The sequence below is a fragment of the Ochotona princeps genome, chromosome 31 (genome assembly GCF_030435755.1).
Source record: "Ochotona princeps isolate mOchPri1 chromosome 31, mOchPri1.hap1, whole genome shotgun sequence".
Taxonomy (NCBI): domain Eukaryota; kingdom Metazoa; phylum Chordata; class Mammalia; order Lagomorpha; family Ochotonidae; genus Ochotona; species Ochotona princeps.
The window spans coordinates 561328-575717 of NC_080862.1; the positions used below are offsets into that span (position 1 = coordinate 561328).

At 51.0% G+C, this 14390-nt stretch overlaps 1 protein-coding gene across 1 annotated transcript in view; it reads right to left on the reverse strand.

Moving 5' to 3' along the window:
* The window catches only part of APBA1 (amyloid beta precursor protein binding family A member 1), a 121703-nt gene that overhangs the window by 12121 nt on the left and 95192 nt on the right, over positions 1-14390 (reverse strand). The window contains exons 3-5 of the mRNA XM_058657313.1: positions 12196-12288; positions 8808-8847; positions 4513-4658 (exon numbers count right to left, since the gene is read on the reverse strand). Coding sequence (XP_058513296.1) covers positions 4513-4658; positions 8808-8847; positions 12196-12288 — 279 coding nt within the window. The remainder of the gene's footprint in view (positions 1-4512; positions 4659-8807; positions 8848-12195; positions 12289-14390) is intronic.

Below are 14390 nucleotides of genomic sequence, written 5' to 3' on the forward strand. Positions count from 1 at the left end.
CTTCTGTCTCAGGCCCGAAAGAATTCTTTCAAAGGAAAACGGGACTGCTCACTTTTTTTTTTCCTGAACATGAGGATGATGAGGTATGCAATCTAAAAGATGAACTGAGTTTCAGGAAGACGTTGTGCAACGGTGTCTATGGCATTAAAAATCTTTTATACACTTAAAGATGACAATATTCTAAGTTGGAGTAATCCCAGAGTCTTGCTGCCTAATTTTATAATAAAAAAATAGAGGCAGGACATTGAGAAAGGGTGGGGCTGGAGAGAGCAGCAGCAGAAAGTCTGAGAGCAGTGGGCACCTCCCAGGGACCAGTGGCAACACCCTTCAAGTGCTCGTGTCTTGGGTTTGGCAGCACTCTGCACCCAGCGCCAACGGACACGAGGTTGGGCAACCACCTGTACTTAAGAGTCAACTGCTCTTAAATCTGTGCGTGCCATGGGGTCTCCTGGCTGCTACAGCTTGCTCCCAGCTGCTCTCTGACCTCGGGACCCACGCCAGGCTCCTCTGGAGTAGTTCATATATTTCTGCAGGAAGGCCGACTGTAACCTTGTAGGGAGCATTCGAGAACCTCGCTTCTCAGAGGCCGAGAACAAGGCACAGAGAGGTGTTAACTTTGCCCGTGTCTGATAAGGACAAACATAAGAAGATGTGGGGATGAAGATGAATGCTCCAAGGTGCCCAGACACTGTTGCAGGGAATCCCATAAAACACAGGGCTACCCGGACAGCACCTGTGACAGAGTGCGGTCCCACAGTTCCTCCCCAGAGCCCGAGTAGGTGGCACCCAGGGACGGCATGTCCTGTGCCTCAAGTGTGCTAGTCGCCTCTGTGTGGGATTTCTCAGAGCATTGAGCTAGATAGTCTGCGTGCTAGAATCAGAAAGGGCAGATGCCAAGGAGACCGCTGGGCGCTGTGCCCTCGGGCCAGGAGGGTGTGCTAAACAGGAGGGAGAGATCCTTCTCTGAGTCTCGCTTGTCACACTGTAGAGCAGGTGCGACTCTCTGGGGAGGGGGTCTGAGTGGGGCCTGAGGACCTGTATCCTTTGAAGTTCTAGGGCAGGGATGGGGGGCCATGCGGATAGTCAGGGAACAGCCTTGGAGAACCACTGCTCTCCAAGCATTCCAGAGGCACAGGGAGGGTTCCTGGAAGGATACAGTTTCCTCTCAAATGCAATGGGCAAGACAGAGAGGACATTTGACAGCGAGCCCCCGGGGGCCTCTGCAACCATGTGTACCCCCTCTCTGGTGGATAAGAACGCCCCTCACATGGACTTGTACTGACAGCCTACGTGTGGTTCGGGATTCCTTGTATCCGACAGTGAACCCTAGTGTCTGGCTGGTAATACAGATATATCAACTGTACTGTAAAACCTGCCAGGGGACAGACTTAGGCTCCAATGGTTAGCACCTGCTCAGGGGTCAAGCGCCAGGGATGCCAGGGTGACAGTGGCCTAAGAGGCTGCAGTGTGTCTGTGGGGAAGTGAAATTCACGGGTAAGTGTGTTCTAATGCTGAAAAATCCTTTGAAAACCACGCACAGTGTAAAGACTCCTTTTTAAAAATGAGAGTGTGAACGATTGATTTCTCATCCTCTGTGGGCTCACTACTTCTCACATACCCTCCGTGGTAGGAGCTGGGCCAGACTAACAGAGCTGGGAGCAGGAAACTCAATCCAAGTCTGTGGGTGGGAGAGACCCAAGACCTTTGAGCCATTGCCTGGTGCCTTCCGGGCTGGGCTGGAGCAACAAGCTGGACTTGGGAGTGGAGCTGCAGCTTGAAATTAGATGCTGGGAGCCCAGGCAGCACGGCAACCGCTGGGCCAAACGCCTACCTCCTCAAGCATCCTGCAGGTACAGCATTGGACAGTCCGGTGAGCAGTTACATAGGCATAAAAAGAGCAGGAAACAGCTCCTTGCGTTGCATAGAACGACACGGTTAAGTGGCTGCATTTCATGTGGAAGTTAGCTTTACTGCTCCATAAGGACTTGCGCTAGAAGGGAAGCCATCTGTTGCAGTGCCTAGTCTGCCAGAGGTGGCTCTTGATGGCACTGTGAGCACATTCCCCCTCCGGAGTCAGCAGCAGACCACTGGGGGATGGCAGCCGTTCACGGAGACCCAGGGAAGCTCACTGATTGGCTATGAACCACCACCACCAGATGCTTATTATGAAAAACAGGGAAATGGGATTCGTGATGCGCCCGGATGCCTGGCTCACCCTGAATGTTGTGTCTCGCTTTGGGGCTCTGTGGTGTGCCAGCCTTTCCCCTTCCAGGCCAGCTGTGTCCCACAGTGGGGTGCCTGGGAACAAGGGCCATTTCTCTATAGGGCCCCTTTAGCATTCTTGCTGGGGCTCCAGGAATAGATGCTCCTGCAGCTGTTGGGGGCACCCTGGCCACTCTGTGGCTACAAGCTGCTAGACACACCTGGCCCTGGGCCAGTAACTGCCCTAGCCGTTCCCAAGCACACCCACGCGGAGATGTCCCTGCCAGCAGAGGGACCCTGCGTGCCCCCTGAAGCTCTGGGCAGCATCACCATGGACACTTAATGCTGCTTGCTGGCTGGAGGACGGACTTGGGTTTTCAACTTGGCTGCCCTGTTTAAAACAGCAGAGCGCTGTGAAGCAGGTGGCTCAAGGGGCTGTAAGGGGTGTTTGGAACTGTGTGCCTGGGGCATAGCAAGGGCCTGTTTGCAGGTATGAGGTCACCTCTGTGGGGGAGGGCAGTGCAGGAGAACTGGGCCAGGTCTGGACAGGCGGCACAATGGGAACCTGCTCATGTCTCATGCACGGCTGAGAAATGGAAAGGAGGAAGACGAGGTTGAAAGGCTTTTGTGGACCCTTGGTGAAAGCCAGGAGCAGGGGCCCAGTCTGTCCTCCTGGGATAGGGAGCAGGGTTGCTGAGGCCTGAACAGGCTGTGTGCAGTGCACTGGCCGAGGGCGTCTGTGACACAGGAAGACTCCGGCAGAGTCTGACAGCCCTGCACACTGTTGGGACAGAAGCCACCTTGGTGAGGCCTGGTTTCTGCACTTCTGGTGGAGTGTGGGCAGCTGCAGGACAGACTTCCTGTCTATGCTCTGTGAGGGAAGGGCTTGGTCAGCCCTGAGCTCTGGACAGAAGTGCATCCTGTAGACACAGAGCGGTGGGAAGAGCAGCAAGCAACATGTGGAGGCCCCAGCAGCAGGTGCAATGGAGAATGGCTTGATGAAGAAGCGATGAGAGGTGACCTGGGGACAGTCACACAGCATCCTGGCCAGCTGTGGGATCCCGACAGAGGCACGAGGGGCCCCGGAAGCTGCTGCAGGGTACACAGCTGAGTCTCAGTAGGTAATCATGGCGACCAGCTTACGCTGCCCCTCCCCCTGGGAACACCTTTCCTCCCCTGCCCTCCTGAGGGGTACCTGCGATCTGACTCCACTCTCTCTCTGGCACACCCTGACTCAACTCCTCATCTCTTCACTGATGCTGTTTAACCTTGGGGGTACAAAAATATCTCCATCTAGTAGTTCTTTCTCTTGGAGGCGCCACTTCCTGCCCATCTAACTCCTCAAGGTGCTGGCCTTTCTCTAACCCATGGGTGAAGACCACTGCGGTCCTGTTGCCTTCTGGCCCTTTCTTCTTACTCGTCAATGCCACACCGACCTTGAATGCCATCTGAAAATGTGACAGAGAGAAGGCATGAGAAAGAATGTGGTACTCCTGGAGAGTGTGCCCAACTGGAACTGGATAAAGCCAAGCTTGGTGAGTGCTGACTTATTCTGACTTGCTGAAAAGGCCTGAGTCTGCTTTAGTTGTGGGACAAGGCCCCGAGGCTGCAGCGGGAATGGCCTTGTATAACTCTGGGGTGACTGCCTCTGCCCAGCTTCCAGGATGGTGGCACAATGCTCTGATGGCAGGAGTGGGGTGCTAAGTCTCTGCAGCCTTCCTGGTTGCCCAGGAGTCTAAGCAGCTCTGGCCCTGGTGGTGGAGACTCTAGAATCCCAGATCAAACCAGCCTGGCTGGTTAAATTACCATTGAAGAATCTAAATGGGATGAAACTAGTTCTTTCTGAAGCAAATGGACTTCTGCTTTTAAATATCAATGCCAAACAGATTGCTACCAGCTCCAACTGGGTTAAACTGGAGTAGCCTGGCACTACCCTTTTTTGGTCTAGCTTGAACAGGCTCTACTAGTTCAAAATTTGAATCAGAAACTCTAGTACAAATGTCTAGGCTCACACCCTCACTCCTCATTGTAACTTTTGCAACTGTGTGATCACAGGTCCCTCTCCTCAGGGTCGGCCATTCTGAACAACCTCACTGCTGCTCACCCGTGAGGACTCCCGGGCTATTTGCAGGAATGCATCAGCACCGTCTGAGGGCCTCTGCTCCAGCTGCTGGAGCCTGGACGTGCAGGTGCGGAGAACGCAATGGCGGGGCTCTGTGCCCGCCTCTGCCAGCGTGCCCCTCACCTTGATCCTGCTCACGGCCTCCTGGGCCTGCATCATGCGCCCGCCTCTGCCAGCGTGCCCCTCACCTTGATCCTGCTCACGGCCTCCTGGGCCTGCATCATGCGCACGTTTTTGGAGGGAGTCTTGTCTGACAGCAGTTGGGTTGAGCCAAGGTAATTGGCCGCAAAGATGATTCCATCAATCAAGTCTTCAGGGTCGCAAGGTCCAGGAACTGTAACACACAGAGTGGCCAAGGTGAGTGCAGCTGGGCCCAGGACAGGGTCCGCCGTGCCGTCCCCTGACTCAGCACAGCTCAGTGGCCAGATGAAGCTTCTCCCGGGCAGGGGTGGGAAACCTGGGCCTCCTTGATATGTGTAACATCATTAGCAGGCCATACAAAAGGATCCAATTATACTTAGAAGTCCTGCCTGTATCAAGGTGGCAACGTCAGGCCCAGGGATGCTATGGGTCTCATACAGCCCACAGGCAGGAGGTTCCTCAACTCTCATTTGTAAACAAACAGGCAAAGCTTGTTTTGCAGGTATGACAAATTCAGTGACAAGACCTTTCTCATGACAGATACTCTGCTGTACACTTCAGGAACAAGGGACTTGCTCCATTCACCTGGCTCCTATATTCATGTGTGACTTAGCTCTGTATAGTGAAAATGGTCCATTTTTTATCTCTACAACTATGGCTATGAAGGTTAGTTTACAAGCAACCCAAATTAGTGCCCAGCAGCTAAGACACAAATACTGGGACTAAACACACTTTGAGTCTGACCTATGATCCCCTACCATTTACCCTGCAGGGCAATGGACTGTAATGCAACGTGACTACGCCATACCTAGGGGAAAAAGCCCTGACTGCCCTAAGCCAGTGTTGGTTCCTTGCCAGCATACTGCGTGACAGTCCGAAGGCAGCGACAGTGGTTCTGCATGCAGCAGGTGCAGACTTCACTGAGCACTTCGGAGGAAGCCTCTCACATCTGGATTAGCGCTGGGACTAAATCAGAGAGGAGGGTTGCCAAGCCATCCCAGTGACTGAGCCAAAACCACACGTTGGCCCTGGCTTGGAGCCCTAAGTGGTGAGCACTCTTCGGCCTCCAGGACAGCCTTCATCAAGGAACTAACAATCCACCATATCTGAAAAAGCCTCTGCCAGGTTCTGAGACCACTCCTGCCAGCTTGGGGAGTGGGTGCTCTTGGACTGTGAGGAATGTGTGCAACATAATAGGGCTTAAAAAACTTGAGGGGGGAATGGATTCCCAAGAAGTTGTATATGTTGATGGACCTTGTGGAGACCAGTGTGTGTGATGACTGTGTAAAGAATTCTGAGGCAAGGCCTGGCATGTTGGTAACTAAGGAAAGGAAAGATGGAAATAAGAAAGTAAGGATGGAAAGGCAAGGAAAGATGAATGGAAATATGGAAGGGAAAGGAAAGATGGACAGGAGACTTAGGCTGCCACTTGTGACACCAGCATCCCATATGGGTGCCAATTTTAGCTCCCTGCTGACACAGTTCCTGGGAAAGCAGAGGAAAATGGTCCAAGTGTTGGCATCCTTGTCACCCCCATAGGGGACCCGGACAGAGTTGCAGACTCCTGGATTTAACATCCCCCAACTATGGCCATTGGAGAGTGAACTAGAGAGATAGTAAACCGGTTTCTCTACTCTGCTTTTTTTTTTTTTAAAGATTTATTCATTTTATTACAGCCAGATATACACAGAGGGGAGAGACAGAGAGGAAGATCTTCCGTCCGATGATTCACTCCCCAACTGAGCCGCAACGGGCCGATGCGCGCCGATCCGAAGCCGGGAACCTGGAACCTCTTCCGGGTCTCCCACGTGGGTGCAGGGTCCCAATGCATTGGGCCGTCCTCGACTGCTTTCCCAGGCCACAAGCAGGGAGCTGGATGGGAAGTGGAGCTGCCGGGATTAGAACCGGCGCCCATATGGGATCCCGGGGCTTTCAAGGCGAGGACTTTAGCCACTAGGCCACGCCGCCGGGCCCTCTAGCTCTGCTTTTAAGGCAGAAACATTCAGTTTGGCAGCCTTGTACGTTAGATTGCGGCTTTCCTGGGTCTCGGATCTTCCTCCTCTTTGTATTTGTCACCGGTTGCAGTACACATGCTTGCACAGCTTCCTTACTCTTCAGTTTCCTGAGTCCTTCTGAGCATTGCAGGCCACAGTTCCCAGCAGTAATTCTGGGTGCATTGGTTTGAATTCCTTTCTTAATTATTCACCATTTGCTCACAGGTTTTTTAGGGCGATGTTTGGGAGCTTGAGAGTAGATACTAGTTACTTTAACTGCAAGTAGAGACTGTGTGTGTCTCTTACCTTTTAGTTTGGTCGAAGTATTTGAGTCCCTGGGAGAGGACATACTGCTTTTTGTTTTCTACAGTTAAGGTATCAGTTATGAATGTGCTATGATCTCCATGGCTACTTCCCAGCCACATGTTTGAAATCCTCTAAATCAAACACTCCCAAGACTATTTTATTTTTATTGGGAGAGAAAGGTCTTCAGTCCACTGGCTCACTCCCCAAAATGGCTGCAATAGCCAGTGGTGAGCCAATCCAAAGTCAGGAGCTGCTTCAGCGCCTCTGCATGGGTGCAGGGTCCCAAGACTTGGGTCCATTTTTGTCTGCTTTCACAGGCTGTCAGGAGGGAGCCGGATGGGAAGTTGAGCAGTCGGGACAGGAAATAGCACCTACATGCAGAAAATTAGCCATTTGCGCCATCATGCTGGTCCTGGATGTGACGTTTAAAACATAGGCAGCGGTGATTTTTTTTTTATTTTTTAAATCAAACCTTATTAAAAAATCAAACCTTGTATTTTGAAGAGAAGTCTTACACTTTATTAGACTATGAGAGTTAAATTAGTACTTTTAAATATTTGGCTTTAGCAAAAATAAAACTCACAGAATTCATTTGCAACAATAGATCACAGAGCGTGTGGCTCAAGTGTTCAAACTTTCCATCCTATCGCTGTGTAAGTTTGGAATTAGCCAATAAAAGCCCAGCGCTCAGAGCTCACACAAGGTTCTGGGCGGCGGTTTTAGAGCACTTTGTGTATCTGAGTATAATTTGTTCTACCACTCATGAAAGGCAGGCAGTCTTGTATCTAATGAGCTTAATGCAAATCCTAATTACACAGCAAGGAATTTAAAGTTTTGACTACATTGCAAATTTATCTTTTTGGGAAGTCCATAGCATGAAATAATTTTTATCACATTGGAAAAATAAGCTCAGGAACTGTAGCAGCACGGAGTGCTAAAATGACATGTCCTCCAGGGGGCGCCCCACTCTGCCCAGGGCTTTGGCTTGGCCGGCCCTGTTCCTCCAGATCTACAACACCAGCAGCATCTTTAAGGCTCCCTTCAAGAACCAGCTAACCAGGCCCGGCGGCGTGGCCTAGCGGCTAAGATCCTTGCCTTGAACGCCAGGGATCCCATGGGCGCTGGTTCTAATCCCGGCAGCTCCTCTTCCCATCCAGTTGTGTGTGTGTGTGTTCTGGGAAAGAGTTGAGCACGGCCTGGGCTTTGGGGCCCTGCACCCACATGGGAGGTTCCTGGTTCGTTCCTGGCTTTGGATTGTGAGCATTGTTGATTTGTGACCATTGTGGTCACTTGGGGGGAATCCCACGGTGGGAATCCCGGGGGGGATCCCATGTGGGTGCCGGTTCTAATCCTGGCAGATCCACTTCCCATGGCCCAGGGCTTTGGGACCCTGGGCCCTTTGGGACCCTGCACCCGCATGAGAGACTGGGAGACTGGAAGAGGTTCCTGGTTCAGCGCAGCACCGGGCACTGGCCACTTGGGGAGTGAATCATCGGACGGAAGATCTTACTTTACTCTCTTACTCTCTTACTCTCTTACTCTCTTACTCTCTTACTCTCTTACTCTCTTACTCTCTTACTCTCTTACTCTCTCAAAGGTAACTTAACACACTTAACACCACAGACTGGGCCCCAGCGCCGTGGCCTAGCGGCTAAAGTCCTTGCCTTGAACCCATATGGACGCTGGTTCTAATCCCAGCAGCTCCACTTCGAGAAACGGCTAACTCCAAGCCATGGTGGACTTAACACCACAGACTGGGCCCCGGCGCCGTGGCCTAGCGGCTAAAGTCTTCGCCTTGAACCCATATGGGCGCTGGTTCTAATCCCGGCAGTTGCGGGACGGAAGATCTTCCTCTCTGTCTCTCCTTCGCTCTGTATACCTGACTAATAAAAAGGAAAATAAAGATGGACAGATGGAAATAGGAAAGGAAAGATGGAAAGACAAGGAAAAATTGACAGGAAAGATGGAAGTACGACAGGAAAGATGAATGGAAATATGAAGGGAAAAGATGGAAAGAGGAAAGGAACGGAGACAGCTCTTACCTTCAACATAGGTCGGGAAGGAAGCCAAGCTTTTTCTTGACTGTAATTAAGACAAAGCAGCTTTAGATAAGGCAAAGCATGACGACATATGCATTAACACAACCAACCCTCTGTTTAACATTGGGAGGAATATTTCACCAGTGGCAGGTAGAGAAAATGACGACAAGCTTATGCGTTCATTATGAAGGGCCATCTAAAACTCTGAATCATGCATTCACATTTTAGATAATCTGAGAAATGTGTCTTTTATTGAGTAGTATCAGTGCAACTATATACAAAAGCTCAAAACCTGTACACACTAACAGCAATAGCAATGGCACAATTAAATCTTAAAAACATGGAAATGCAGATATTTATTTTTATTGGAAAGGCAGATATACAGAGAGCAGAGACAGAAAAGAAGCTCTTCCGTCCGATGATTCACTCCCCAGGCGGCTGCAACGGCTGGAGCTGAGCCGACCAGAAGCCAGGAGCTCTTCCGGGTCTCCCACACGGGTGCAGAGTCCCAAGGCTTTGGGCCGTCCTCGACTGCTTTCCCAGGCCACAGGCAGGGAGCTGGGAAGGCTGGGAAGCAGGCTGCTGGGATTAGAACCGGCACCCATATGGATCCCGGCGTGTGCAAGCTGAGGACTTTAACCACTATGCTATCGCGCTGGGCCTTGCATTTCCATTTAAAAACCTTGCTGATTGGTACAAGAACTAACATCATGATTATATGTAAAGGTTAAGAATTCCCTTTGAGGGAACCCTACTCCACTGCTGGTGGGGCTGCAGGTTGGTACAGCCTCTATGGAAATCAGTATGGAGAACATTCCAACCACTCAAAATCAACATACAGTATGATCCAGCAATAGCACTCCTAGGAATATATCCAAAACACCTGTTTTATGAGAAACCAACATGCACTCCTATGTTCATAGCAGCACAATCAGTAATTGCAAAAACATGGAAGCAGCCAAAATGCCCATCAGCAGAGGAATGGATAAGAAAGCTATGGTTCATCTACTCCATGGAATACTACTCAGCTATTAAAAAAAACAAAACGCAGTTTTTTTGTGGCCAAATGGGCCAAACTGGAAACTATAATGCTAAGGGAAATGAGCCAATCCCAAAAGGTTAGATACCACATGTTTGCCTTAATTTAAGAGGATATGATGTTATGTAAAACATGTTATTTTATGTATGTTATATGCTGTGTATAAACCAAAATTGAAATGTCAATGAGGTGACCGCAGAATGTGGTTAAGAAATTGCATTTGTTTACAACATATTGGTTACTCAATACTATATCAATTAATTCCATAACGAAGTTAATTGTTGCTGAGGGTATGTGGGAGCTTTTAATTGATGGGGATGATACTCTGCTGGTTCTGCCCTCAGACCAGACAGGGTCTCCCCAAGAAGCCGAGGAACTTGACTGGACTATAAGATGTTGAACTCTATGTTTAGTTTATGCTTGCAAAGAGGGAATCTCAGCTGAACTTGAACTGCGGTTATGCAACAAGGTGGAATAGTCCACCACAGGGGAAGGGTGCGGGGAGGGGTGGGGAGAATCCCAGTACCTATGAAACTGTATCACACAATACAATGTAATCAATGAATAAAAAATGAAAAGAAAAGTAAAAGAATTCCCTTTGAGAATTTTATCTTGTTTTAGCTTTCTACTGCAGTAATCTCTTAATGTGCCAAAAAATACGTGCTGGAATTCTACAGTTTCTTCCTTTACTGACTTACCCGAGTTGAGATCTTCACCATACCAATCATTACTGTGTGTTACCCACCTTGAGTCTTGTGCAGTCTGATATTTAAAACCTCTAATTATTGTCCACAAAGGATTCTCATTACTTCTAAGGATATGCAGAAACACACACCAAGTCTTATAAAAACAGGGAAATGAACAGAGTTGCCTTGCTTATGATATTCGATGCATACTTCACGCAGCTGATAGATGAGCCCTCCACCTTCCTGCACGTGGACCCTTCACATTTCAGAATCCATACAGTCACATACACTGAGCTTAACACTGACATCACGGAGATTTCCTGGGGATTGCACAAGCCATGTGTGGAACCTGGAACTCTGACCTGACACTGGCAATGTTCACACACAAGTGACCTCATCGAGACAGCCCAGACCAGGGCAGCTGCTCCTGGTGTCTCGGGGCGCAGGCCATGGGAGCTCTAGATTCAAATCCTGCTCAAGCAGTTGTGAGCTCGACCGTTACCTACCAACGGAGGAGGACGATAGCTACCTCCAAGAAGTGTCTTTACGGTCACCTACGGTTTTTTCAGCCTGGCGCCTGGCACATCACAGATACTCAAGTGATGTCCTTGCTGCTGCTGTCACAGCCACCAGACACTTGTCCTCCCCCGTTCACCTACCTGTGGGCTGGTGGCAGGAGTACCAGCTAGGGCTGGCCCTCTCCTCCCGCTGTCCGGGAATCTGAGGACCAAGCCAGGCTTTCAGAGATGACCAAATCTAATGTTGGCATCAGTTCAGAGAAAGTCCAAGTTGGCTTGGTTGCAAATGAACAGATAAAAACATTTCCCTTGATGCCTGATTCGTGTGTAGGTAGTATCATTACTACTTCAAGGGATTTTAATGAAGGCTCCCTTTAAGAAGCATTCAAATCACTTTTTGTCCATTGTACTTCGCACACAATTACTAGCAGCAGGAGGCAACTCTGGAACTGGGCACGCAGGACCCTGTTGCTGGCTCCTAAAGAGGTGTGGGTGATTTCTGGGTGTAAAAGGAAAAGGGGCACTTGGACAAAACTCCCTGCTTAAGCAGCACTCAGCCGCGGCTCACTGTGCCCTGCTGTATCACCTACCCCCCGGGGACCCTGTGGAGCTGCTGCCCCCAGTAGCTCATAGCCACACACAGCTGTTTACTAACGGGGAATACGGAAATTCAGTTGTTTGGCCCTACTGCAAGGGCTTAATGGGTGCATGGGGCTACCCCATCAGTTCATACAGGAGTAGAATACAGAAAGCTGTCCCAAGGTTCAGCACAGCCCAGCATGTACAGGGACCCTGCCCTCGTGAGGGACTAACAAACACGGGGGCTTGAGGAACCAAACCTTCTTCAGACTAGATTGCAACCGCACGTCAACGGTGCGCTGACCTTCTGACAGCCTTCTGCAATGAAGTGAGCCTTCTGTCACCCACCCCGTGCAGCACAGCAGCCACACAGCCCAGATGGCCACCAGGCACTTGCCATGTGACCAGTGTACTGAGCAAGTGGCCACCTGTTCACTGGAGTCATTCATGCAGACACTGACTGCTTATGGCTTTCCCATTGGCTATTATAGCTGCAGAGCAGAGCAGTCCGGCTGTATTTCCCACGTCCATTCTGGCTGGCTGGGGCAGAATGGGTGGTGGCACCTTACCTCTTTGTTGAAGGGTTCGGCAGGGTCACCAGGATGAAGGGGTGTACTCGAAGACTCTGCACCCAGGGGTGAGGAACTGCCCGGAGATGGAGACTGTAACACAGCAAGGGAGAGTGTCTAAGAACCCGTGGGCGTGGCCAGTGCCCACCCAGCCCCCGGAGAAGAGGCTGGGCGATGCAGCTGCCCAGGGCTCCCTTCCCCATCCTGGCTGTGTTTTCAAAGAGGCTGCTGCAGCTCTCGGACTCACTTCTCCCTGCCCCACTTAGGGCAATTGCTAGGAGAAAATATAGAAAAGTTCATTATCACATGTCCAATCCGAAACACTCAGAACTAAGGGCACAAGTCAGGCACTGCCAGGAAGTTTGCTCCTACTGCTGGAAACACTCGGAGTACCTAGTGCTTTACAACCCCTCCCCCCGCCCTCAATGACACCAACCTGAAAGGTAAAAGGTCAAACACACCTGCCTGGTTTAAACCATGGGTGACTGGAAAATCACAACTTTTAGCCTCTAAACTATATTACCTTGGGTAATCTTAGAACAGTTAAAAACTCCTTTGTCAATGCTTGTTACAGATTATTAACTCTTAAAGCTAAAATTTAAATAAGCAAAACAGACCTCCCCCCTGCAACCGAGGCTTAGGAAAACAGGTTCCCTTGTCAGGTGTGGCATCTCCTCTCCCAAGCTGAGGCAGCTTCTGCCAGAGGGCACATCCAGGCACCTGGTGCCCCAGAAACACCGGCTGAGGGACTGAGCCAGGGAAGGGCCCACAGGCGCTCTGGCACGCCCCCTGCTGGTCACTGAGTTCCGCGTGAGCTCCTTCAAGCTTGAGAGATGAGTGCAGCCGTTGGTGGAGCCAGAGGGCAGGACACTGCCTCACGGGCGGGCCACCAGGGCATGGAGCAGAAGTGAGGAAGCTCCAGGGAGGCACTGTCCCAACGAGAGGCGGTGTGAGCACAAAGGTTGCTGAGGAGCTAATACCCAACCACCCTGTACCCCCGCGCCCCTGCAGCCCACAGGCCTCAAGGGAACATGTCTGTGTGCCAAAGCAGAGTATCTCATGAGGAAGGGGCAGGGGGGAGACATAACTGACAGGGGGAGTGCACTGACCACCATGTGAACAAATGAGCCTCCTTCTTCCCTGCATCACAGGGAACAGAGTAGGCTCCAAATGAAAACATCCCGTTACTCAGACTAGGGAAGGTCCAAGGTGCCAGCCCATGGGTTAGAGGCTCGGGCTTGTGCCCTATGAGTCTGTGCTCCGATGCTAGGTAGGGAGGCACGGACCCATGAATCCCTAATGCACACGCACCAGACAGTGTGGTGCAGCCAAGGAGGTGGGCACAGGAGCAGAGCTGACATGAGGGATAGCAGCCTCATGCACCTTCAGAAGACACACACATGGGGGGAGGGCCAGGGAATGCTCACTGCACACCCAGTAAAGTCTGTGGAGACTTGCTGATTCATCGCCATGTACCAATGTAGCCAACTTCTGTTTTCCAAACTTGAAGAGCCTTCTTGGATATCTATGGCTGGGTTTCAGCCCTCAAGCAAAGATTTTAGGGGTCCACCCCTGAGGTGGCTAGTACGGCTGGGCTTCGAAGTGCTCAGCTGGATGGCTGTGTGAGGCCTTCATTAACAAGGAAATATTCAGCAGCCGCCATCTTCCAAGTGACTAATGTCTCCACTCTCCAAATTCTATCAAATAAGCTATTTTCCCTGCTACAGACACCAGGACATCAGCGGAAGCTACGAGGAGACTGGTGAACCAGGCAGTAACCGGGAGAGTAAGACAAGGGGCTCAGATGCACAGAGGTCTGAGTGGCCGGAGCTGCCCGCCAGCCCCGGGAGAAGGGGGACACTGCTTTCACAGAGCATCTCAGGGACCCATAAACAAGCAGCCTTGTCGGAGACTGCTTCCCTTCAGACACCTTCTGCACAGACATGAACGCATCAGAACTTCCTGCCACCTGCAGGCAGGATGCATGACCCCCCCCCCCCAGCTACAGGTCTCCCTTGTCCTCCCCTCCATCCAGACCTCAGTTCAAATGCAGTCATCACACTGACACTTCCAGGGCTCCACTCACAGCATGTTTCACTGCTGGACCGTGTACTGTGTGGCAGAGTTATCTGCACACACACACCCTCTCCCCACGACGGGGAGTCTGCCCTCGCCTCTTCCACTGTCTCGAACGT